General features: G+C 40.8%; 1 protein-coding gene across 2 annotated transcripts in view; it reads left to right on the forward strand.

The window, feature by feature from the left end:
* The window catches only part of LOC133014793 (mannosyl-oligosaccharide 1,2-alpha-mannosidase IA), a 167,872-nt gene that overhangs the window by 58,732 nt on the left and 83,671 nt on the right, over nt 1–25,469 (forward strand). For both annotated transcript variants that reach the window (XM_061082057.1, XM_061082058.1), the window contains exon 2: nt 18,756–18,852. In XM_061082057.1, the coding sequence (XP_060938040.1) occupies nt 18,756–18,852 (97 nt within the window). The remainder of the gene's footprint in view (nt 1–18,755; nt 18,853–25,469) is intronic.

Consider the following 25,469-nt stretch of genomic DNA (forward strand, 5'->3'; position numbering starts at 1 on the left):
CTTAATCATTTCTGTCACATACATTCCCAGCACAGGACCAGGACATGACAGAGCCCACATTTATCAGACTCTTATTTACCATCTCTGATAAACTGTGTTGCTTTGGAGTCAGCTACCTGCAGCTTCCCTCAGCTGGAGGAGTGAATAATGCAGGTGGAGACGGAGACACCTGCCTTAAACCATCTCCGTGCAGATTAGTAACAAACGCTCTACTCCATTCACTTCGGCTCTTTTACTCACATTTCCAATCAGACTTGTACTTTGTATCCTCCTCTTTGTTTTCCCTCTTTGTCTACGTGTCCTCAGACACACACACAGGCGTTCCCACACACACACACTTTGGTAATAACCAAAAGCCCAGGGGTGTGATCACAAAAGAGTGAGAGAGAGAGAGAGAAGGCTGTAATATGAGTCTTTCTGGGACTTATCAGCGTTTTACAGGGACACTGCCACAGGAGTGAGGAAGAATTTGAATCCCCAGCACAGCGGATAGGGCTGCATGCACTTGGCAAACGTCAGACTCAACAGTATCTTCTGACTAAAGAAGCTAGCCGCGGTGGAGAAGTGTGTCATTGAGCCCGCTACACTCGAGGCTTAAACCCCTGAATGGCCATACATTGAGTTTTTTGTCTTTTCTTAAGGCCGGCGCATGCTTCTGCAGCGGCGACTGCAGCTTTTCACGCAGTTGTGACGCAGGACTCGTTGTCATTCATGGTTTTACAAGCGTTGCGAGTGTTGCCATGCAATTCCCCGACAGAACCCTAGGCGGAGTAATGTTTTTTGTCGAAGTCGGCTCTTCTTCGTGTGTGGCACGAAGAAGAGAAGTTTATTTACATCGCCACAGCGGCTCCTGATAGCCTTTTCCTGGCGGACAAATCCACCGGTCAGTGACGGGTTATACTAATGGTCATAGTTTCGGATCTCTTCTGCCAAGTGCTCTTCTATTTGGTCCATATTCGTTCTTCGAAATCTTCCGTGGTTTCCGCCGGTATTATCGGGCATGAACCGGAAATGCAACTCCGGAAAGGATGTAGTTAACAGACCAATCACAGCCTTGCCGGCTACGTGACGCTTGCGGAGCTTTGCCGTCTAGTTAGAAAAATTGGGCAACGCACGTAAGCACGTAAGAAGGGATACGTAAGCACGTAAGGGGCCCGGAAGGGCTCTTACGCTTCCGGGCCCGTGAAAACGCAGAAGCATGCGCCGGCCTTAAGTCAGAACCACTGCCCCTCTGTGGTGAGTCATTCGTGCAGATGACAGATGGAAAGTAACAGGTCTCTGCTCGCGCCTTTTTATATACACAAATATTACCTGGCAAATGGAAATTACTTTTCCATTTTCTGAACAGTGTACCACTCTACGAGCTCATCCGATAAACCCAAATAGAAGCAGGAGAGGGGAGATGAGATGAGAATAAGACAAGGATGGGAGAGAATGGAAGAGGAGATTGAAAAATGGGCATGCTGGGAAAAGAGAATAAAAGTGGGCGAGCACGGACGAGGCAAGAGAAAACAGGTAGAATAACAGAAACCAATAAAAATAGAAAAGATCAAGAGGTGAAACAATAATCTCGCGCAAAACAGCCAAGATGGACCCCTCGATTGGTTTAGATTTCTCACTTCGTCTCTGCGGATCCTCTGTAATGGCGGCGCTCAGACAAGCAAGGAGCTGCGCCGGCTCTAACTCATTTTCTCTCGCTCCCACGACACATTTTAGGAGGTAGAATGGATTTAAACTCGGGCAGAGAAAGCTTTCCTGAGAAACAGAACTACTTTACCATCGTGTTCCTGGTCTGCGGCGGCTGGAGGAAACTCGGGGGAGCGACAATGCATGAATGTGGTGGTAGCTCTCCCTGCACTGGCTTAACACACAGAGGAGGCTGGTTTTTAGTTGTGATTCTTGTATGGAAATGTGTGTAATAATTTAAAGCACATTAAGAGTACTAAAGCCGTGTCATTTATGCAGGGACATTTGCCTTGTCTGACGAGCTTTAATCCAAGGTCCTTGCTCTGTCATAGCTGCACATGCTTTGTGCCCTAGTTGCTTTCGAGCGAGTGGAGCTGCTCAGTGCACACAAAGACTTTTCATATTCAATATTTATGCATCTTTTCTGCCACATTATGGCACTTTAAGTTATTAACTTTGGAGTGTTTCTATTTATTAGCGGCGGAACGCTTCTTTTTTTCTGTTTGTGAGCGTCATAAAGAACATCAGTGTCACAGGGAGACAGCAGCAGGAGTGCAGCCCCCCCGAGGGAGGGAGGAGGTGTAAATAACACAGCAGGAGGTTCCTGAGCTTCAGATTGAGCACATTTGTGTTAACCTCATAAGACTTGGGGGCATCAAGCCTGTAACTAATCTAAATATTTAATTGAATCAATCTGTTCTCTGTATTTAAATATGGGAAATTATTGAAACACACGATAGATCTTATATTTACCATTTTATTGTTTGTATTTGTCTCATAAGTAATTATAATTCACTTTATTTACGCTGCACTTTTCTTTTACATACAAAAAAAACAGTATATATATTGCATTGAAAAACAAAAGTGTACAGTTACATTCTTTTGCAATAACAGTTTGTGTGGGTGTTCAAAGACAAATGAGGAAGTTGCTGCAAGAGCTTTCTGCTATTTTTACACCACTATGTGTAAAACTTTCACTGAGAGTTTTCCATCATTTCTCGTTGAGTGTTGAAACACCTGCAGGAGAAGAAAGAGAAGTTGCACATGATTGCAACATGGTTTCCAACAGAGATCTCTCCATGTCAGAGGAGAGGGAGATTTATAATGGAATCTCCTCCTTCCCCTTTCTCATAATAACGATCTGTTGTAATCTGGATTTCTGCTCCGTTTCGTTTCCTTTTCTCTTTCAAGGTTTTAGTCGGGGGACTTCAGAGTTGGAAATGAATCGGAGTCAAGGACAAAAATGGCCCACCAAATGATTTAGCATTGTAGGCTAATGTCTCTACATTTAGCAATCATCTAATTTTTATTGTTTACATGAAAAACAGCAACATAGGTTTTAATAAATTCCTTTTTCTAACATACTTCTGCAGCATGAATTTCATAAATATCCAAAATTTAGACAAAAGACGCTCAAATTTGTTTTTCTATATTGTTTACGGTAGAACTGTTTATGTTTTAACACTATGTATGGATTATATTATTCACTGTGGTTATATTTCTCATATGCTTCAGTTTGTTATATTATAGCACAGGACTTGAAATGCTCTGAAATATCTGTTGCAGAAAATCACAGCTTCCATCTTGAAACCACTCACCGGTCGTGATCTCTGCGCCTTTTGGGGTTTTATCTCTTTCTTCACTTTGCCGTCTAAACTCCCCTGTTTACTCACCTTCCAAGTACCAACACAACTGTATCACAACCTGACCACAGCACGTTACTGCACTCAGGAATCAGGCAGCACTTACAAACCTGCTCCCAATAACCTCTGTCACCCCCATCTCTCAATACCGTCCCAGCATCCTCTGAGTAATAGGTGTTATCCGAGGGGTTTAGGAGGTTAAACAACAGTGTGGGTCCTAATGGGAGAAAGACACATTTATTGTGGACCTCCGAAGTTGTGTTGATGATGGACTACTGGTTCCCCTTTAGCCGATGTGCTTGCTGCTTGTATTTCAACCTTGGGATCGAATTCTTCTGCAGCTTAACTGGTTTTAGCTTCCTGGTTATAAGCACCTGAAGATGTCTGGACACCAGTAGCCCGATGGAGCAGCAGGGCTCAACAGGCTCATCCATTAGAAAGGGATCGATGGCTTTTCACACAAATGTTTCTGTCATATCAATAACCTGGCCTTTTTACTTGCAGCATTAAAGCGCCTCAGATACATGTCTGGGAGAGTTTCTGTACAGAAGATCACGTTTTTTTCTCAGATACAGTAACGTCTGATGTGATCAATCTTCCACCCCCACCTCCAGGTTTATTTCAGATATTATACTGCAGATGTAAGTGGTCAATAGAGCCCTCCAGGCTTTACACAAGGCTTTAGAGCTTTAACATCAAACCAATCAAACATTTTATTCTGCTTCTCTAAAAATATATCTATATAATATCTGCGGCTTTGGTTCAGAAAAAGGCCACCGACATTTGTCGTCATTATAAATCCATAGATTAAACAGAACCAATCAATTTCTCATGCGGGATTTAAAGTTTCGGAAACATGATTAGATCAACTCTATTTTTGAAAATTTAAAACCTTTTCTCTCTATGGTGCTTAAAATTCGACTTGCCTTTTTATTCCCTCTTAATTCTGTCGGCAGCAAGGTCGGTTTGTTTCATCGATAATTGTGGAAGCCATCAGGATGGAAATAAAAAATCTAATCCCAAAGATTAATTTGACTTTGTCCTCATGAAAAAAGAATTACAATATGCATAAAAAGTTTATCTTACTTTAAAAGTTGAAGCAATTCGTAAGTCACGACAGCCTGGGATGTATTTTGGTGAATATTATAGCGTTTTACTGGACAAAACGGATATTTCATATTTGAAATATTGTCTTGACAGATGAGGCCAAGGGAGAGCACTGATTAGTCCACAGTTTGCAGCAGTTGTCTGGTTAGTGATATAAGGCTCATTCTTATCAAGTTCAGACAACAGTTGAACTATGTCTGGAGTTGTGCTGAGCCAAGTCAAGCAAGTCACGCTGGCCCAATGCAACAACTTGTTCACGTTTTAGTTACCACAAGTAAACCAGCTGATATCAGATTAATTTATATACCTGTAAATATGTCAGTCAACACGTCACCAGGAATGCTGATTATAACATAACAGCAAAGTTTGTCCATCAGGGAGCACACACAGCTTCAATCATCCTATACAGCATGCGGCTTGGTCACAGTTTAAAACTAGAAGGGAACTCAATAGAACTCATATGTCCACTAAGGCCCAACAAGCTGCATCAAATTCCCTGTGAAAACTTGTGACAATGTTGAAAAACTCAGAATGTGATACTGAAATCCTCACCACAAATTAATAGGTTCCTTCCTTACCCACACCTCCATCGTTTCAACAAGTTCTCAGATAAAAACATAACCTATTTGGTGGAGGTAAGAAATAATATCCAGAAAGTTGACACCATGGCAGAGGAGTGAATCATGTGTAGATTATTTTTCGGTCTCTTCCTGGCAGATGTCAGGCATCTCACACCAGATCAGCCTCATTTCTTGTCAAGTTGAAACAACAATTGGATTGTTTTGATGGGATTGTTGTGCCGAGCCAAGCTGAGCAAGTCTTGTTGGCAATTGTCTCTTTCTGAACAACTTGCGTGTTGTCTTATTTTTTTATCTTGTTACCCCACAGCAAGATACCAGAATCGCTGATAATACAGAAACAGAGAATTGAAAGGTTTTTCCACCAGAGAGCTCTGACAGATCAATTATTCAACTGTGAAACCTCCAGTATGTTGGTTAATTGGACAAAGTTCTTTAAAAATTACAAACTAATCTATATGATCCATATCTATATTGTTCATGTCTTGATGTTGGGAAAACATCAGCGGATTGATCATTACTGAATATCAGTATTGACCTCAAATATTAAAAGCACATCAATCAATGTGTTATATAGAGCCGGAGGTGTCAGTTTTAATGAGCACGACATGAGACCAATGTGATATTTGAATCCCATTGCATATTAAAATCACAGCCACGTACATGACAAGCTCATTAAACCATGTCAAATTGCTCTTTAAGTTAAAACCTGTGTAAGAGACGCGGTTTGTTGTCGCTCCTTCACTCTGACCTTAATCTGTAATAACACGAAACACATTCAGCTGAGTGATGATGTGTTCCTGCAGATGTCTCCGCATGCAGAATTGAAATTCTTAAGACGTCTATTGATGTGATAATATTGTCCTGATCCGCTCAAAAGCTTCTGCTCCCGCTGTTACTAACTGGAGATGATATTTTGGGTGTTTCTTAGATGCGTGTGGAGACAGAGAGATGCTCAGGCTCCTGCGTGTGAATGTGGCGGAGGATGAGTGGGGGGGGGGTGTATTGTCTGAGTATTGAAATTGGCTCTTTTCTGAGTTTGGGATTTCATTAAAGTGAGAGAATTGGGCTGTCAAACCCGTTCTGCCAAGGTGACTGATGTCCCGCTGCTTCCTCAAAGCCAAAGAGAGGGAATAACTATCCTCATCCTGCATTTATGGCTCAGCACAAATGCATCACACATTTTAAATTACTGCCATCCGATAATGATAATACATTAAAAAGAACTCCGAGAGGTTATTCTGCTTATCTGTACACGTGGCGTCTGCAGGCCTTGTTATTAAATTACAATTTAGGAAGTCTGTTGGTCTCTATTCGCTCTAATGTGCGGCAGAGCTCGGCTGGTTTATCCATTTTATTAAATGCTTCTTTCATGATTAATGATTTAGAGGGGCCTGGAGAGTTGGGGATTCGCTGGTTGTAGTTTCTGTTCAGATAAAGAAGCAGCAGTCATTTTGTGTTTGGAATATAATAAATTCCAGCATTAGTTTTGTCTTAGTTCTGCGTTGCACCAATCAAATTAAGCAAAAGCACAAACTTGTGGCGTGCAAATTGGGTTGGAACTGTAATAAATATATTGGATTCATTGCTGTTTTCTCTGTAGATGACATTTTCAGAGGGAAACTAATTCATCACTGACAATGTTCGGTATCCACATAATTTTTTTTCTTTCAGCTCTGAGGATTCACTAATTTAAGATGAAAGCGTTTGGTAGGTCGATCCACTCCTGACATCGTGGAGTTCAAAGGCTTGACTCGGTGTTTGCACATTCAAATGGGAAGATGAAGGTGTTTCAAAGCTTCCACGCTGAATATGAAGTGGACAGAGGCTCTGACAGTGTGAAAAGCTATTAGTCCATGTGTCTCTCCACATGAGTATTTACACATATGACTCAATTATTAATGCTTTACTTTGAGTGTTATCATGATACTAGAATTATTCCTTTCGATATATTTTTCTGCTTAAACATCTCTTTTACAAATACTGAAATGATAGCATCCTTATTTGTCCTTTTGTCAATTGATTTTAACTAAATGTAAAACTAAAAAAAGGTGTTAATTCGAGTGCAGTGCCTTACATCATTGTTATAACTATTCAAATTGTAGTTTATTTGCTTTTGATAGCTATTTTATTCGTTTACTATCATTCAAGATGTGTTTAAAGAGCTCAAAAAAACTAATATTTGACATTTCAGCTTGAAAAACGAGCAAACTGATTTATTTATTATCGGATAGTTCCTGAAGTCCAATATTTTACTCTAGTTCATTAATCTCTCATGAAATCAAGGACATTGAGTCTCTTGTTTATCTTCTCAGTATCAGTCCACTTTCTGACTGTTTATTGTGTATTTATATAATTTATTGTCACAACTTTGCAGATCCTGCAATGATGTTTTCCTGAAGTCGTAAATAAGAATAGCTTCAAACTCTCACACTTTAGAAGCTTGAACCGACAAACATCATAAACCGATGATAAAAAAAGGTTTCCTCCCATTGACAGATCACTGCAGCCGTCATTTCAAATTTCTTAAACAGACACTGTTCTGGAAACCTGCTGCTCATCAACCTTGTCCTCCATTGATCACCTTGACAGTGTCGCTCACTGGAGTCTTGTTTACACGTATGAGTCCCTGCAGGCCCACAACAGATCACAGTGAATGTCAGGGCTGATTCTGCTGCTTCTGCTCTCCTCCTGCAGTCGGCTGTCTGAGGGGTTTTCTGTGACTTCATGTCGCAGTGCTGCAGAATCTGCAGAATCTCCTGATGGTCAGATCCTAACAGGATCACACAGGAAATCCTGTCACTCTTTCCCTAGTGGTATTATTTTGGAGTTGACAGTCATGGAAGTCGATTCTACCACACGCGATCATACTGTGATCCAAACAGTCATCCAGGTAAAACAATGATGAAACACACAGTTGTCATTTGCACATTGTGACAGTTGGTTGTTGTTGTTTTTTCTATCAGGTTTCAGAACCGACGGGGATTTAATCAGAAAATAACACCTGGCAGGATTGACACTATAAAAAAAAAAACAGGTCAACGGTCTCGCTGTAAAAAATCCTGCTCCGCTCATCTTACCGCGACAAATCTATTAATGGTGCTCTCTCTCTTTGTCTCCCTGGTGCTTTTGAGATGGACCTGATCTACTTGTCTCGTCTCTCTCTGAAAATAACCTCTGATAAAACCTTTCCTCCAGCTGCTACAGAGCAAGAAACACCTACAGTGGAATTGTTCAAAGTTTTCCACAGGGGGAGCTTGTGAATTCATTTCTTATAAACCTTGGGCGATCACTACTGTGATCTGCACCGGAGTCTGTGTGGTTCCCAGAGAGCAACCCGGTTTCCAGGCTGCCCACTGAAATTGGCAATTTCTTGACAAATTGGTCCCCACTCCTTTTCCTGTCCTCCTGTCTTCACTCCCTTATTCCTCCACCTTCCTTACAGTTTTGTAATGATAGGTTTTAAGCTCTGTAAAGGTTTTGTATTTACTTTCTGCAGCATCCCTGCAATTTCATCACCAGGTTGTGTTTCAGGAGGGAGAACAGTAGGGGGGGACGACAGCGGGGTAGGTGGTTTTCTTGTAGAAGTTTGGGGGAGCAGTACATTTGTTGTGAAACTTGCTGTTACTCCACTAAGTTAAGAGACCGCTTGAGTCTCCACTGCGTCAGATCCCATTAACTTCTCTGGCAGGGTTTTTTATTTTTTATTTTGTAGCAGCAGCAGCTTGGCGATCCAAGGAAAGTGAAAGGATTAGAAAGTGTTTGACTGGAGCCCTGAGAGCTCTTGTCCAGACAAACATTAGTTTGGAAATTAACGGGTTGAATGCCTGAACTGAATAGGAACGATCGTTAGTCCAGTGATTACCAAGACATTTAGTGGGAGGATGGGGAATGGGTCAGAGATGAAACCATTAAATTCTGACCGAGGTTTGATTTAATTTACTTGGACAATTGGGCCTTGGTGGAGGAATGTGGTCTACTTGCCATTTTATTCATTTTATTTATTAATTTTACCTTCATCTGATTATTTAAAACTTGCTCTACGATCAAACCTGAGTTAAATGATTAATTAAACACAGATTGAAAACTAGTGATTACCTTGTAAAGTTGTGAACACGTAGGTTAAACGTATCCAGCAGACACAGAGGAGAGTTAGAATTCATTTGAAGATGTGCATCCCGTCACCTTGTAAAGTCCAAGATTCATCCTCCTTTTCCCTCTGTTTTACCAACTCTCTCTGGAGCAGCTCGAGCTCGCGTGCCAAACAGAGTAAGCAAAAACAAAAAAAAGTTGTGGGCTGTCAGAGCAGAACAGTGAGTGGGAAAATGTTTTAGGAAAACTGCAGAGTCTGTGGGTTTATCACTATAATCGACCCATTTTGCATTTCATCTTTCATCATTTTATCCATTGGAAAAAGAGGATTTAGTGCAGACCTTGAGGAAATCTCTGAAGCAGCAGTTTGTGTGATGCTCATTAGTCACTGCCGCGGAAATTGATTGATAAACTCAAAACACCTCAAAAAGTCCCATTTTTGTTCCAGTCTGTGGACGTTAATGGAAATATTTCCCTGGTAGCTGCATGTTGTCTGTCATCTGGTCTGTTGCACCATCACACACAGACACACACACAGACACACACACACACACACACACACACACACACACACACACACACACACACACACACACACACACACTCACACACACACTCACATCATCTATTAAACCTTTTCTATGTTGCTGTTTTGACCAAACGCTTGTTTCTCAGCTCCCTTTGCTGCTGACTTTTACCTTTTACCCTCAATATGTTAAAGAAGACACTGAGGGCCAGCATGGCTTCCCGGTGTTAGTTTGCATGATTAGCACAGACTGATTTCACCTGAGAATCGATGAGACACACATCGAAAAGAGGCTCGAGCAGCTGACTGGACAGTTACCCTGCACCTGCCAAAATGTCACCAAGTCTCTGTGCCGTCCTGAAATCTTAAACACCATTCGGATTTTTAACTTCCTCAAGGGTAGTTTCGAAGCCACAGTCTGGTCTGCTCACGACACCATTGTCACATCTCCTTCTTCTCCCCATTGCTCATCATCCGCAGGCTCTCCCGGGGCCGTTTAGGGCAGGTTAATACTCCAGGTCCACCTCTATAACAATTCAAGACCCGGGTCCAGATATTTTAACGGGCTCCTTGTGGCGATTCCCCCTCTCTTGGAATGAATCTTTCATGGCGCTTTGGAACTCGCACAACCCACCAGTGGCGAGCGCTTAGGAGACGACTTGGCACCGGCCACATATCTCTCCTAATGATCGGTTCTGGAGAGAGCGGCGAGGACACCTGCCAGAGAGAGAGAGAGAGAGAGAGAGAGAGAGAGAGAGAGAGAGAGGGTTCCAGGAAAGATGGATGTGCACATTTTGTACAAACAGCATAGGTGAATTTGCACCGGGAAGACAATAACTGATTTTGATTTGACTAGATTACAAGTATTATATGCGATTAGACTGTATTATGTTATTTTATGACGCAGAATAACATCTTTTAAACACGATTCAAAGATGTTATTCTGCGTCATAAAATAACAACGAAGCTCATTCTCGATGGAAACCTGAAGAACCGAAGCTTACGGCATGAATCCAAGCATCATCATCAGATTTGCTCACATTGTGTCTTGCAGATGGGGGGGGGGGGAGCATCTTTGAGTGAACTAAAGCCTGCTGACTAAATTATTTTTAATTACAAGGACTATAAGGACATATTCTAATCAGCAGGCTGTTGTGATTTTTGGTGTACGCTTGCTTAGCATATTTTGTAGCTTTTGTGAAAACTCCTCCAAACGACTCCACAGTAACTTTTTGGAACAAGGAGCGAGCTGTATTTCAAGACGGCTGGTATATCTGCTGATCAGCCCGTGTTGATACCAGACATTCATTAATTCTGTGCATGAGCGATCTGCAGCTCAGTGCCGCCCGGCTGTCCAACCTGGGCTTTGTGTTGGGATTGGCTTGTGACCACCAGTGTGGTGCTGACTCAGGATGAGACCTCACCGGCCCTCAGAGACCTACAATGCTCAATGACCCTGAATGTGCTGTTAACAGTCAGGAAATGACTGAGCTCTAGGACTCGTGTTTAGTACTGGAAGAAGAAGGAGGAGGAGATGTGTAAGTATTAGTGTTTGCGGTGGAGTTGGAAATAGTTAAGGTGGGAAGTTCAGGGGGAAACAGTGGGAAAGCTGATTCTGTGTTTCCGCTGCCAAAGGTCCCCTTGGATTTAGGTGATGACACAGCACCTCATTAATGCAGCAGCGTCTCGGGCTGCCATGCCGGGACGCCGGGGTGTGATTTATTATCCCAGATCCAACCAAAGCCTCCACAGATTAAAGGGACGTCTCGTGGAACCAAATATAACATCTGCATTAGAGAACGTGCAGGGTGGGAAAGTGTCAGCCACTCTGACGGGATCTCTGTGTAATTAGAGGTTCCTTATACAAGTGGTATGAAGTGGTCTGTGTTGTTTTTAGCTTGGGAAGATGTGGTGCATTGTTTGCTTTGATGTCAGTCAGGGTTTTACAATGAAAACCATGTTAAATACAGGATTCCTAAGTGATCTCAAACTATATAAACTTCAAGAAGTTGTCTGCACTGCATCTGTCATGATCCATCCTCTGCTCTGCACGTGTTGTACTGTAGATATCATCTTCTGCTCTATCTCACGCATATTTGTTGTGTTTCTTTGAAACAATTTGGCTCCATACTTTATTTCATTATATTGTTTAGTTCCTGAGCGCTGTCCCTGTCATGTAAAAACATCCGAGTCACTTAATCGTCCCAGTTTGAAAGGAATTTAGGATCAAATTGATTGACTGAAAACAGTGAAATTTTCAAAAGCTTTACTTATAGATGGCAAATTGTTTCATTCCACCCTGATATCAGATGTGATGTGGAAGTGATTAAGGCTGAGTGCAATAGCTGCCCTGCTGTTGTATAGTTTGTTTTCACAGCAACAAACCTCAACGTCTCATAATGTGTTTGCCTTTTTTTTATCACAACCAAACTTGTGCAATTAGTTTACGAGGTCACAGATAAAGCATGTTGACATGCAGGAGCTGTTTTTTCGTTTCATCTTTAGCAGGCTGCTGGAATCAGAATTATGTTTTTTGACATGATGGATGGAAATGTGGAAACTTACTGTGCGGAGAGTTGGGAGTGCTTCTGGTCTCATACCACATGCTGTGTGATGGATGGATGTTGTCTGAAGTTCCAGACGGTACCATAAGTGTGTACACTTTCAACATGGATGGTCCCAGTGGGAATCAAACTCCTGACTGTGGAAGTATATCGACCTCCTGTGTGGACACTGAGCTCTTCTCCTCCCATTTTTTCAAACACCAAAAACTAAAAAAAGTCTGAAATATTTCCGGAGGGCTTTACTTCATAGTTTTATTTTATTGAAGTTTTGATTCCAGCATCTGCCAACACAAAATGATCCAGCTTTATTGTTGTCTAGTATACCATGTTTGAAGCTCGACTGTGGATCAACACTATGTGGATTCTCACCTTGCTCAGTTTGGAAGCAGCTTAATTAGCAAGATGCTGCACATGTGTTCTCTTTACAGCACCAGTAAAGGTGTTGGGTTCGGTAATGATGGAAAGTGGTGATGTTGTTCTGTCTTGTTGTTTGAACATAGAGGTTTAAAACACAGGCAAACTTCTTCTACAAAACCTCAACAAGTAAGAAGGCCATTTGTATAATGCTGCTAATAAATCCATTGTTTTTAAGATACTTTAGAATCAGTTTTAAGAAATATAAATTGTGTTATTGAGGTAAAATTGTTCATTTTAAGGGTTTCACCATGTTGAGTGAAGCTTCTTGAGCTCACAACCTTATTTTCATGAGCTTCTTGTTCCAAAAAAGATGACGTCTGTGCAATAATTCATTGTCATGATATGAATGTTTGGTTGTGAAGTTGCCATCTCTGACAGAGACGCTTTGTTGTATTTCTTAGAAGTGCAGAAACACTTGGGTCGTGGTTGTACTGTGCTCTGACAGAGTGGCAGGTGTTTCTCTCACAAAGTATCTTAGACACGGAGGTGGTGTGCATGGTGTGAACAGCCGTGTTTAATTTATGCCTGTTATCAAGTTAATTAGCTACAGAGTGACAGCAAAACAGCAGCGATGCTCAACACCAGTTAAAAATCAAAAAGTTCAGCAGAGTGTTTTATACATTGCATTTCTAATGGTTTTGGTCAGTGTTTACTGCAGGTGTCAAAACTCAGCAAACGATGTTTCACCGTACATATCGCCACATGCCAAAATCTTTATTAAAACTGTGTGCATGATAAACATGAGGCTGTATTTAAGTGGACTGGCTGTGAGCTGTCACAGCAGATTTCTTTGAGGAAACCCACGCAGCTCCAGAATGTGGTGAAATCAGGACAGTTGCTGTGCCTGACGCTCTCATTAGTTGTAAGCTACAAATTGTGCAGCTCAATAGTTGATGTGTGTGTGTGTGTGTTTGTGTGTCTGTGTGTGTGTGTCAGCCTCTCCTGAGCCACGGGGGCCACTGAGTCCGAGCCCGTCTCTCTGAACTGTGTTTACAATGAAGCAGCGCACTGATCTCGCTTCAGCTAATTAGCTACAAGCACAGTGAAATGGAGTTGTCATGGCAGCTCACCACAGCAACACATATCTGGACATCATTATGTTCCTTTACTTTTCTGCTATTTTTCTGCAAACTATCCACATTTTTGGCCTGATTCATTAAAGCTGTAACGCCAATAAACTGAACAGAGATTGTCATCACAGGAAGATGAGCTGCCACTGAACAGGAAGCAGCACAGCATGTCTTCTCAGGGAACAGTTCCTGCGTGAGTCCAAAACTATAGATAATAAATGCAGAGCACCAAATCTTAAATCATGAGGGAAAAAACAACAGTGTCATATTCTTTGAGATTAAGCCCATAGGGAAATCTCCCTTGCATTTGGTTTTGGCAGTCATTTCATTTTGTGATTGGGGAGCACTTAGTCAGATTATTCAAATAATAGCACATGTTCCATTCAGAAGACTGGAATCTAAGCTCTGGATTCAGACCTTTCCCGGCAGCAGCATCTCATTACACTGTCTTTCCTTCTATGACGCATGTTTTCTGTTTTTTTAGCTGAGAGACTTTCCTTCATCATATCGTTGCTGCCAAATAGTTGTTTGCCAGTTTGTCATCCATTGATGTGTTAAACATGGACCTTGTTGGATAAGTCTTTGCCGTGATGGATAACATGAGCTTTAAAACACCCTCTAGTGTCTCTCCTGCCTGGGCTGCCAGGGTAATGATTCTGCAAATCCCCAGTTTGCATCATAACTGCATGTTGCCAGGTGGATTAATGAAATGTTCCCACTGCTGAGTTCAATGTATTTCATTAGGGTTAATATGAGTCTTGAGCAAATTTAACTAGATTGGGAATATAAGATTATTGTGTGATACATCTGTGTGTACATCTTGCCCTAACTTTAAGGTTTTTTTGGGATGTCGTGGCATCTTACGGTCAAGTTGTATATTGCAACCAGCTGAATACTTCGCACATCGCAATCAGTATTCAAGCGTAAAGTAGAACCATTGGTGTCCTTCAGGTCACATGATGCCTTCTCTAGATCCAATACTTGGCTACTGTATACACTAGACCCCTCTTGGAAGAAGACCCCCCCCAAATACAGAGGGCTCATTCTAACAAAAACACAATTACTCTTAATTTGAGCTGATTATATTCAAAACTGAATATAAATCTGCCATAATCATTCAAACTAGACACTTCGAAATCGAATAACAATTCTCATTTACATGTGTTAAAGTGTTAATTGTGTAATGATGTTTAACTGATTTTACATTAGCAAAGTCACAACGGCTCAGGAGGCTGCATCTGCACTGGTGGTGGTTGCGTTACTGCAGTTTCATTCTTCAGTCTCTGTGTCAGAATCGTTGCGGCACGACTCCGGTAGTTGACCGTCAAAAAGTGACGGACCGACTTCCACCTTGAGATACTGCAGCTGTCACTACCAACAATCCCCTTCTCCCACCTGTCCTTTCAAGGCTTTTCACACATTTACATAACAGCCCCTCTCACAACCATTGGCAATCTGTGCCGAAGCACCTTTGGAGAGTTTCAGTTTGTGCTAATAGCAGGTAGCAGATGTGCTTCCAACACAAAGAGTGGTTGATGGGAGCCTTGAGTTTTGAAAACACACCGATCCATCACAAAGAAATGCCTTTGTCCTTGGAGTGCACCAAGAGGCACATGCACATATTCAGTCTAACGGAACGGGTTCATATTACACAGCCAAAGTTTGCTTCTCATGCTACACTTTGTGATTTCAGCCACATTATTATTGATGAAGCGTTCGATAAAGGTCGTGTTTCCTGCTGTGACTTTGAGTTTTCTGCCTCGAGAGTCAAACTATGGCTCTGAACAGGAAACCCTGCTGGCCACTTCAGGGCCCATGCTGGTTCACAGAGACGTGTCCTTGTGATATTTTACAACCTTACAGGGAAGCAATGGAAGATTCCCAGATAAAGTATCGCTAAATATTTCTATGCCTTTGTTTTGGTGTTGCCCGAACACAACAGTGTGCGTCACTTAAATGACCTGGCTGCTGGTGTTGAACGACCAGCAGTGCGTGAGCTTTTAACCTACAGTCTTAGTATTGAATATTGTTTGTCTGGTCAATACTGATTCATTTTAATCACTGGCTCTGTGTTCAGTTAATCGATCTCCTCCTCCCAACAACCAGTCAATTATTTCAACCACAGAACAGTCGGTGTCCTGTCAGATCATGTCGGCAGTTTTTGTTCCTTGTAAACGAGTCATTCACCCATTTGTTCTATTGGAGAAGCAGCTATAGCAGTGGTGTGCTCAGCTACAGCTATTGATTAGCGCTGTGTGTGTTTGTGTGTATGTGTGTGTGTGTGTGTGTGTGTGTGTGTGTGTGTGTGTGTGTTGTGGTGGTGATGGGTCGGTATACCAGCAATCCTACGGCTATGTGACCTCACTCCTCCCACACTTTGACCCTCCGCAGCTCTCACACCAGCAGGGATGTGAAAACACAATGCCAGATATTTGTTTCCCTCCACTGGAATGAAAACTTCCTCAATGTGTCATGGAAAACAGCTGTAACAGATGTTTCCATGGAGTGCGAGTTTGCTGGAGTCTCCATTTTTACATGGGAGTATAAAACTAACTGGTGACGATTAAGTTTTTAGTGCCTACAGTCCTTCAAGATTTTTGGTGAAACTTTATAGATTAAACAAAGACTAACAAAACATTACTCTAAGGAGGATTTAATCATTAGTTTCAGTTCCAATGGCAATAAGTTCATCTGTTAGCATGTTTTAGCATCAGATCAAAGCTGATTAATGCTGCCATTTCTCTCTCTGATGATGATCTCAAAGTCTCGGTTCACTCGCAGGTTTCATCATAACGTTTGATATTTCTTTTGCTTGGTTTGCATAGAACGGTTTTTCGGTTTGTAACTTTATTCAAAAGAAACTGAGAGGGACATAGAGTTCTAAGATTTACCCAATCCCAAGTTTTATGCCAACACTTTTCCCTATTAGTTTTATTCTTTTTCGTTCAAAGCAGCTGGGGGGAGTGAGACATAATAAAAGATGGAGGAAGTTTCAAATAAGACCGAAGACGTTCTCAGGTTTTCATCCTGCCAGACAGAACGTTCAGTCAGGACGCAGCCAGACTGGCACTGGATACTTTTGTTCTCTCCGTTCTTTCAGAGAGAAATAATTACCCTTTGTGAACACATTTCCATCTCAAGATTCTTTGATGCTATGCCCTTCAATCGTATTTTGTGCTTGTTTTTTACATTAATTCAGTAAACAAGATTAATATTTGTTTGTGTTAATGGGGGAAAAACGCTGTTAGAAAGCTGTTTACTGCGTTTTCTCAGATTCGCCGCCATACTCTCGTTAAAGACAAAACTACAAAAGAAAACAACAAAGGTGGCGCTTATGCAGATTGTGTTTTATCTTCAGATCTACAATTGTTTTTCCGTACATAATGCTTTTTTGTGTGGTGCACAGCAAATGCAAAATCACACATTAAACTGGCATAGTAGCTTCAAAATGATTTAATGGCACGTAATTCACTGTAATCACAGCTGCTCTCTCTGACCTGTAGTCGTGGGTTTAGCGACTTGAAGTGCATTTAGTCTTTTTATGGAAACTAGGGCTGTCCTAGTGTGAGAAAGGGCTCCGGCTTTGTACTATTTGAGGTGTCTGTAATGAGCTTCTTAGGGTGAGGAGATTTTCAGCTTGAGGCCTCGTCCCAGGTAATCGGATTCGTGTTGTGTTTTTCTTTTTTTCTCACAGGCTTATCTGAGCCTACCTCTGGAGAGCGAGCAGTCTCTTGTAGCAATAATAGAGATGACATCGTGTTACCGTGAAACCCGGGGAGGGGGAAATCTAATTCGGGTCTCTCTGTCCATCTTACGGCAGATTGTACCGAGGGAATCGGCTTTTCTTTCTTTGTTTTATTTTGCTGAAGACAAAAGGATTTAATGACCTTGTCTTTGCCTTCAGAACTTGATTCAAATACACACGTGTACTCACCACTGTATTAGTTTTTAAAAGTTTATTTCAATTCATTGTTCATTTGTACACACATACAAATACAAACACACACACACACACACACACCCCTCACACTGGGAAAACAAAACCATCCCATCTGTCCCTGCTGGTAATCGGCACATAATGTAATCTTCTTACCTTTAGGAGCTTATGAGCTAATATTAGCTGTAATAGTACACTGCTTTCTGACTGAAAAACCTAAAGTCTGCTCTTCGAGGCAATAATATTACGTTCACTAGAGCAGTAGTATTCAGTAAAATAGGTCCCGATAGAGAATATGTCCTCAAGAAAAAGAGTGGAAGAGCAGAATATCTCACTAGCGCTCTATTTCAGTACAATATATTTTTGTATTTTGAAAGAATAAGATGTATCAACGTTTGTGTGTTCAACAACTATTTGTCAAGTTAAAGAAAGTATACTGCAATAATATTTTAATGATATTTATTGTTAGTTTTCACTTTCAACTGGAGACATTTTTCCAAAGTGCTCTCTAAAGAAATGCATCTTTTTCTTGATAGTGAACTCTGCACTCAAGGATTTATATGACTAATAGTTGTAGGGAAAAAAACTACAGTATTATATTCTCTGTTAAGATATTCATGCACATATTTAAAAGATAACAGCAAACTTTCCCTGACACGCTGCATAGTTAATTGTAACCGTGTTTCTATTAGGATGTGTCACTCAACTCTGGGCTTCTTAGCTTTTCTTCATCCCTCACTTGCTTGTCTCGCTCCATCACTTTCTTTTCACTGCATCAAAAACAGTTGCCTTCTTCTTTGCAAATTGAATAGATCACTATTTTCATGATCGGGGGAGGAGAAGAGAGCATCAATTAAAAAAAACTAAAAACTTTCTACTCTTGGATGTGGTTTTATCTGCGAGAGTTGCTTTTCATCTGCGGACGCATCATTCGATCTTTAATTTAGGAGGAGGAGTAGCTGCAGGGGAAATGTCAATCTTATTGTTTATGTGTGATAATTGCATGTTTGTCCTTAATCCTGTTCTGATCAATAAGCTCTCATTGCCTTCGCCTCGAGCTACAGCAATGTAATTACATCTGGGATCGGCCTGTCACTCGACTGACCGCTGTTCCTCTCCTCTGTTTGTGTTGCAGATGATGAAGTTTGCCTGGGACAACTACAAGCTCTACGCCTGGGGCAAGAACGAGCTGCGGCCTCTGACGAAAAACGGCCATATTGGCAACATGTTTGGTGAGTGTCGGTATTTTGATTGAGGGTCCCGGGGGCATAGGTCATCCAGTGGTCTTCTGTTTCTCTCTGGAAGGTTTCATGCACAAAACTGGACCAAGACTTATTATTTATGGGAAGATATCTCAATGATGTGAAGTGGAAGAAGCTGCTGATTTCATGAATTTTAACGATAACAATTTCTCTTAACATAAATATGCTGTCAGCTTGAAAACTAGGGATTTAACAATATGGAATTTTGGACTGCACAATTAATTTCCTTTATTATAAGACCTCATCTGAACTAAACAGAATCAGCAGTTTCTTAGTTTGACTGGAATGTCCTCACACAACCGTTTTCAACAAGCTCTGACAGGCTCTGAAGCTTTTTCTGCACGTTGGCCACCAACAGGGAAAAAGTGTATTTAAGGCGCAGGAGTAAATATTTGAGAGTTTGTAAAGTGAGGCTGAAAATAGCGACGCGTCCTCCCTCAAGGTGAATGAGAGCAAGTTGTTTTCATTGGTATTTTGGAAAAGGATACAAGAGTTTGTTATAGCTCAAAAGCAACAATTTGTAGAGTGCTTTAAGTTACAGTCAATACATCACAAGGAAACTAATCAAGCCAAGTGAGGAAAAACAAACCATGCAGACTGCTCTTTAAGAATCTGCTTGCAATAAAGAAATCACTGAGGCAATATCAACCTTATGTTTGTAGACATAATTAGATATTTCAGATGATTGTGCATAAAATCGCTGTTTTCATCCAGAGAAGAGCAACAGTGTGACGGACACAGTCAGTCAGCTGCATTTTGTGTCTTTCTTACTGACAGTGTTGTATAAATTGGGTCTGTGTGGAACTTGTTTCTCCCACGTTTGGCTCTGTTGCCTTAATTCACACAACTATTGTGATATTAAAGTCATCACAGTTTAAGCTTTTCAATAAGCAGAAAGTCGGCTGTAGTGTTTTTCATTAACTGCTCATCTTTAGTGTTTCAGACTGTGGCTCAGACAAGAAAAAAAAACATTGTGAGATGTCATCGCTGTATCTGGGAAATTGTGATTACCATTTTTCTTCTTCTTCTTCTGTTTTACGCACTCAATGATCAATTGATTAATTCAAAGTTGGTAAAAAGATAATCCTTATTTTCTACAGCTTTGTTTTTGAACAAGTAGATTTTCTTTTCAGGTCTGATACTGAACGTCTTCGCCGTTGAAAGGAGAAAATAACTAGAAGACAAAAACACATTTAAAATCATCTTTCCTGTACCGACAGACTCCAAACAAACCGTGATGGAGTGCAGCTCTGATCTTCTTTGTCTGTTTCGAACCGTCATGTGAAAGGTATCACGTTGCACCTGTTTGCGCCTCAGTGAGCTTTTGTCACCGTAACGCTCTTACCTTTCACTCAGCATGTGAAACCTCGCTACCTGCCAGGCGTGTCACACTTTCCACCAGCCTCTAAGTGGAGCCAGATCCTGAGGGGTCCTCGGGTCCTCTGCAGCGGAGCGTATCAGTCACTTCACACTGCCGAGCCAGAGGGAAATACCACAATAAAGCCCCTTAATAAAAGGTGGATCCGCTCTTAATAAGAATTGGATGGTACCATCCGACTCGCTGCTGTCTCCCACACCCGAGGTGTCCCTCCGACACATCTACAGGGATTTGGGATTATTAAGGCGACGATGCTAGCTGCCTTGAAATAGTTTGTGTTCTCTTTGCTCCTGTCATTCCCCCGAGGCTGCAGAGGTTTTAGCCAACATGAGTCCTTTTACTTTTTGCCTTCTGTATGTCATGTGAAGGCGAGCAGGATTATTTTCTGATAAAACTACCAAAATAATCCCAATTTCCAATTTGGAACAGATATTTAAAAGTCTGATCATTTCTCTGAGAAAATTAAACATTTGATGAGGGAGTTTTGTTTTTTGCATTTCCCATTTGTGTCATATCTTAAAGCAACACGCTGTAACTTTTACTGAGCAGCAGCGCCCTCTGCAGTAGTCCCACGCAATTAACTTAATCACAACTGAGTCCTGGGCATTACCCATAATCCTCTGCTTCTTAAACCAGAACTGCTGCTGCTCTTCAAACGAACCAAACTCTGTGTGGGATTTTTCTTATTGCAAAAGTTTCCTGACCTGATTCTGAAAGTTCAAGCTGCAGATATTCAGGTGGAGGAGTGCGACAGAGAGCAGCAATATTCTCCCTCATACAAGTCAGTTAACCAACAAACTAACTTTGAAGCTACTATTTAAAAAGTTGTATAGTCTGCTGCCATATATCTAATACTTTACTTCAGAGATCCTGGTGATAGAAATAAAATAAAAAAATGAGGGTTTGAAGCAAGCTGTTAATGAGTTTGAGTTAAGGGAATCAGAGGAGTGAGGATGTTACATAAATCAAACACACATTTTGTCTTGTTTTAAATCATGAAAGAGAAAAACACTGTTGATATTTTGTTTCAGAAAGTCTTCTCTGCTGAATGGTTATTTAATATGCAGTAGGTAACGGCAATCTGTTAGTTTTACCTCAGGTAATATCTAAAGATGACTTATCACGACACTTTCTACTTGCACCACTTGTGATGTAAGGTGTCATTAGGAGGGAATAACAGCCGGGGACATAAGAAGCTAATGGACTGTACTGTTGTCAGTATTAAAACTTGAGGAATGATGGAGCAGCCTCGATCGTTCCTCAACTCGATGGAGACAGTTGCAGTGATTTGTTTGGGTTAAAGCTGCATTAAGCATTTTCAGTCTGCTGGAGGGCAGAAAGCCTCCGAAACAGACTCGCAGCAATGAGCCTTGATATCAACTCGTAAAATTGTTATGGCTGCATATTAGCAACAATCCCTGTTTATTACTTAGTGATCCAGTACCAACTGCTTGTGTTTCAGCTCTGGTTGGTCCCTGTAAGGTGAATTTATATATAATGAAGAGGTTAGACACATATGGTGTAGAGTAAGATTTGTGTCAAGGTTTTTAATTCTATTAAAACCAATTAAATTGATTATTTATAGAGATAAGAGCCCAGATTTTGTATTTTGTTCCTTTCATGGCTACATCACACTTTGCCTTTTATCAGCAACTCATTTATATGGGCTGTCTTCTACTTTTGGCTATTATTAATAAACAGAGCCCAAACCTATATTGGTAAACACAGACTCATCAGAATCCACATTTATCTTTGCCACTATCATTCATTCTTAAGAATAACACTGCATTTCCCCCCCAAAAATAGTTTATTCTCTTAATTCAAGTTCTATATATTTGGTTCTATTTGTGTTTTCTTTATATTTATCATAGTATAGTATATGGTATATAGCCTTAGATAACAACAGCTAAGGAATCATTGACAATTAAAAAAAATATATATTTTAAATATATTAACCAGCCAATATTTGAATTGAACATTTCTTACCCCTTAACATTTGTATAAAACCCCATATAGGTTGGGCTGTACTTATGGAATCTATAGAGTATAGTCACCTTTAAATGTAAGCAATTGCTGGCTATAGTTTCATGTGGAGAGATGAACGTGAGAAATAAAGTTATTCAACCTCAAAAAACATGAGTAAAAACTAAATGGTGGGAAGCATTTCAACTGTGCAGTGAGATGCAAACTGGTGCATTAACTCTCAGTGGGATCAGCAGCGCTCGCAAACCTTTCACATTAGAGGAAATTATTTAAAAGCAGCAATATTAGTCGGTGGTGTGCCAGAGTTCTCTCAAATATAATGCCAGGAATCAGATAGATGTGGTTCCTCAGTGTGTGCTCAGCTACAGTACAGCTAAAAAATTGTGTGTTTGTATTTGTTATGAATCCATTTTAAATATAGTGTTGTGGTTTTCCTGAAGCAAATATCTCACTTTTTTAAACTATTTCTGCTTTTAAGGGGACACAGCTTTCTCCCACTGAATAGTTCAGTCTTCGCCTTCTTGCCACGTTTATCTGTGTTGTGCAGATCTCCACAAAACACGATCCCATAATTCAGATCTGAGTGATAGGCAAACAATAAAGAGCCACAACAGAGCGGGCTATTTGTCTTTGGCAGCACGGCAGCGTGTGGGGGAAGGGGAACAACTTCCCCTCAACCCTACGGTTAATCCCATCAGCCAATATATAACCACTCATTATAAATCAGGCATCCATTTTTCCTGCTCCCATCCCTCCTTGTTTGTTTCCCAGCGAGCGGGGGGGGGAGTCAGGGGGCGCGAGAGAGAAATGGCATCATGCTAGAGAGTAAATGTCACAGTGTGAAGAGTGGTGCAGGGAAGCCAGGTATGAAATTGGATGCTGTGTTCTTTAATTTAATCCCCAGAATAAACAGAGATGCGTCGTGATTGGATCGACGGTTAGCGTTGTCGTCAGGAACTCGTCAATAAACCGAGAGCCAGCAGAGCATCCTCACTGCTCCGCTACACAAAGCAACACAAAGCAACACAAACCGAACCGTGGAGAGGAAGAGGCGCGGAGCTTTCCTCCTCAAACAGCTTCTCTGGCACATTTTCACTCGACTGTAATCTTCCTTTGAGTCTTTCCCTCAACCCCCCATTCCTTTCTATTTTTACTGTAATCCCTCTCCTCTCTTCTTTGTCATGACCCTCAAGGCTGAACGCAGCTCCCACTTTACTCTTTACTCTTTTCCTCTCAACCATATTTGATACACTCTGTCTTACATTTCCCCCTTTGTCATTTTAAAAGCGGTGTCTTTAGAGCCTATTAAAAGTTTATTTTGCTCTGGGCAATTATAAAGAGAAAACCGGGCTATTTGCTGCACTTTCAGCAATTCTGACTTCTTGTAAAATGGCTACAATAAGAGCAATTAACTAGAAAAGTATATTTTCAAATATTTTTAGATTTGTGAGGAATATATAAGCATTATGTTTATGTTAAAATAGTTTAACCCTTCAATTCTTGGGTTTCTGATGGGTCAAATTTCAATCAAATGTGACAGGAGCTTTTTTTCTGATATAGCTTTACCTTCTGTTTCCCTTTGACGAGATAACTTCTTGTCAAATATTAAATCTCCTGGATGATTGTGAAATAAAGAAGGGCAAGAGGATGAGAGCAGGTCAACTTCTAGTTTAACAGGACTGATTAATACATTTGCTTCATCTCATTAGAGCCAAATTTTATAGAAATGCATGAACTCGGTGCCACAGAGGAGCAGTTGTCACTATATTCTGTATTCTCAGCACCTCTAAGCATTAATAATATGAGTTAAGAGTTTAAATGAAAAGGCTAATTGAAGCTCAATTCTATTCATTAATGATAACTTGACCTTGTAGGAGAAGTCAATCCTTCTAATGATTAATATGCAAAAGTATGTGGTTAACCCAATTTGCAGAATGTTAATATAATTATGAATTTGTGAATATGTTTGTTTAAGTGCTCATTATAAACTTCATCAATATATTGATTTTCAAGCTCGAGAGTTGGATCATCTGTGACCCAAGTGGATTTTTTCTTTGCATAGTTTAGTATTTATTATTTCACTTGTTTATGTGTAAATAACTGCTGCCAACTCTCTGCAATAATAAATCTCTAAGAAGGAAAAAAAAGCATTTATAATGAGGATGATGCATCTTCACTTCCATCATGAATATAGGCGCTGCCATCTTGAGCTTCTGAGCTCATTTGGAGACAGAATCTGGGCAGAATTATCATAGTGTGGAGCTGGAGTGTCAAAGTCCCGCCTTTACATGGGTTCGACCAATCATGACTCAGTTGCAGCTGTCAATCATGACTTCTCACTCTGTTGTAAAAGCATCAAATAACTGATCAAAACCAAACTCATCAGAAAAAAGAGCACTTGAACATACATCAGTGATATAACAACAACCTAAAATCAAAGAAACACGTATTCAACCTGAACTATTCGTTTTTAATCTGGCCCGTGTCCCATCCATTAATATGGAGGAGTTTGGTTTTGTGACTGTTCCTGCATCTGGCCACCAGGGAGTGGACATTGAGCTGAAACTTACAATACATGTTTAACTGAGTTGAGCCGCAAATTCAGAGGATTCTTCTCTTTAGGTTATAATGATTAGTGACCTCTTTCACTGTTAAAAAATACAGATTAAAGCCACTTCAAGAATAAATGTCTGGAGGAGAACACCTCACTTCTTACAGAGCTGCAGAACTTACTGGCGTTATGCTGTATCTTCTGTTTCTTACCTTTTTTTGTTTTTCTTTCAAGCTGTCATCGCTGTACCCAGATTAATTCCTACTCTCTCTTTTGTTTACTCTTTTTTTTTTTGCCTCTACTAAAAAATCCTTTTGTGTCAGCGAGATCAAGAGCGGTGGCTTTTTGCCCTCATGCATCATATGGAGGCAGATGAAGGGCAGCGAGGTGTGACAGGGTGAGGATAGGTTCCCTTCATAGCTCGTAGAAAAGGAAGAGGTGATGATGTCGAGAGCTTTTAATGATTTCAGGCTTTTGAAAAAAAAGACTTAACTCACATATGTAGATATGAGCAGATTTAAAATGAGTGTGGGAAAATGATGCAAAGGCGTTTTGGGACTCTAGTTCAACCGTAAGACTTGCAAACCTAAGCCCTCAGTGCAGTGAATCATTTTCAATGTTTGGCTCCCAGAGCTCGCGTGACCTACTTTTATGGTGGAGAGCATTAACTAGAAG

The sequence above is a fragment of the Limanda limanda genome, chromosome 11 (genome assembly GCF_963576545.1).
Source record: "Limanda limanda chromosome 11, fLimLim1.1, whole genome shotgun sequence".
NCBI classification, from domain to species: Eukaryota; Metazoa; Chordata; class Actinopteri; order Pleuronectiformes; family Pleuronectidae; genus Limanda; species Limanda limanda.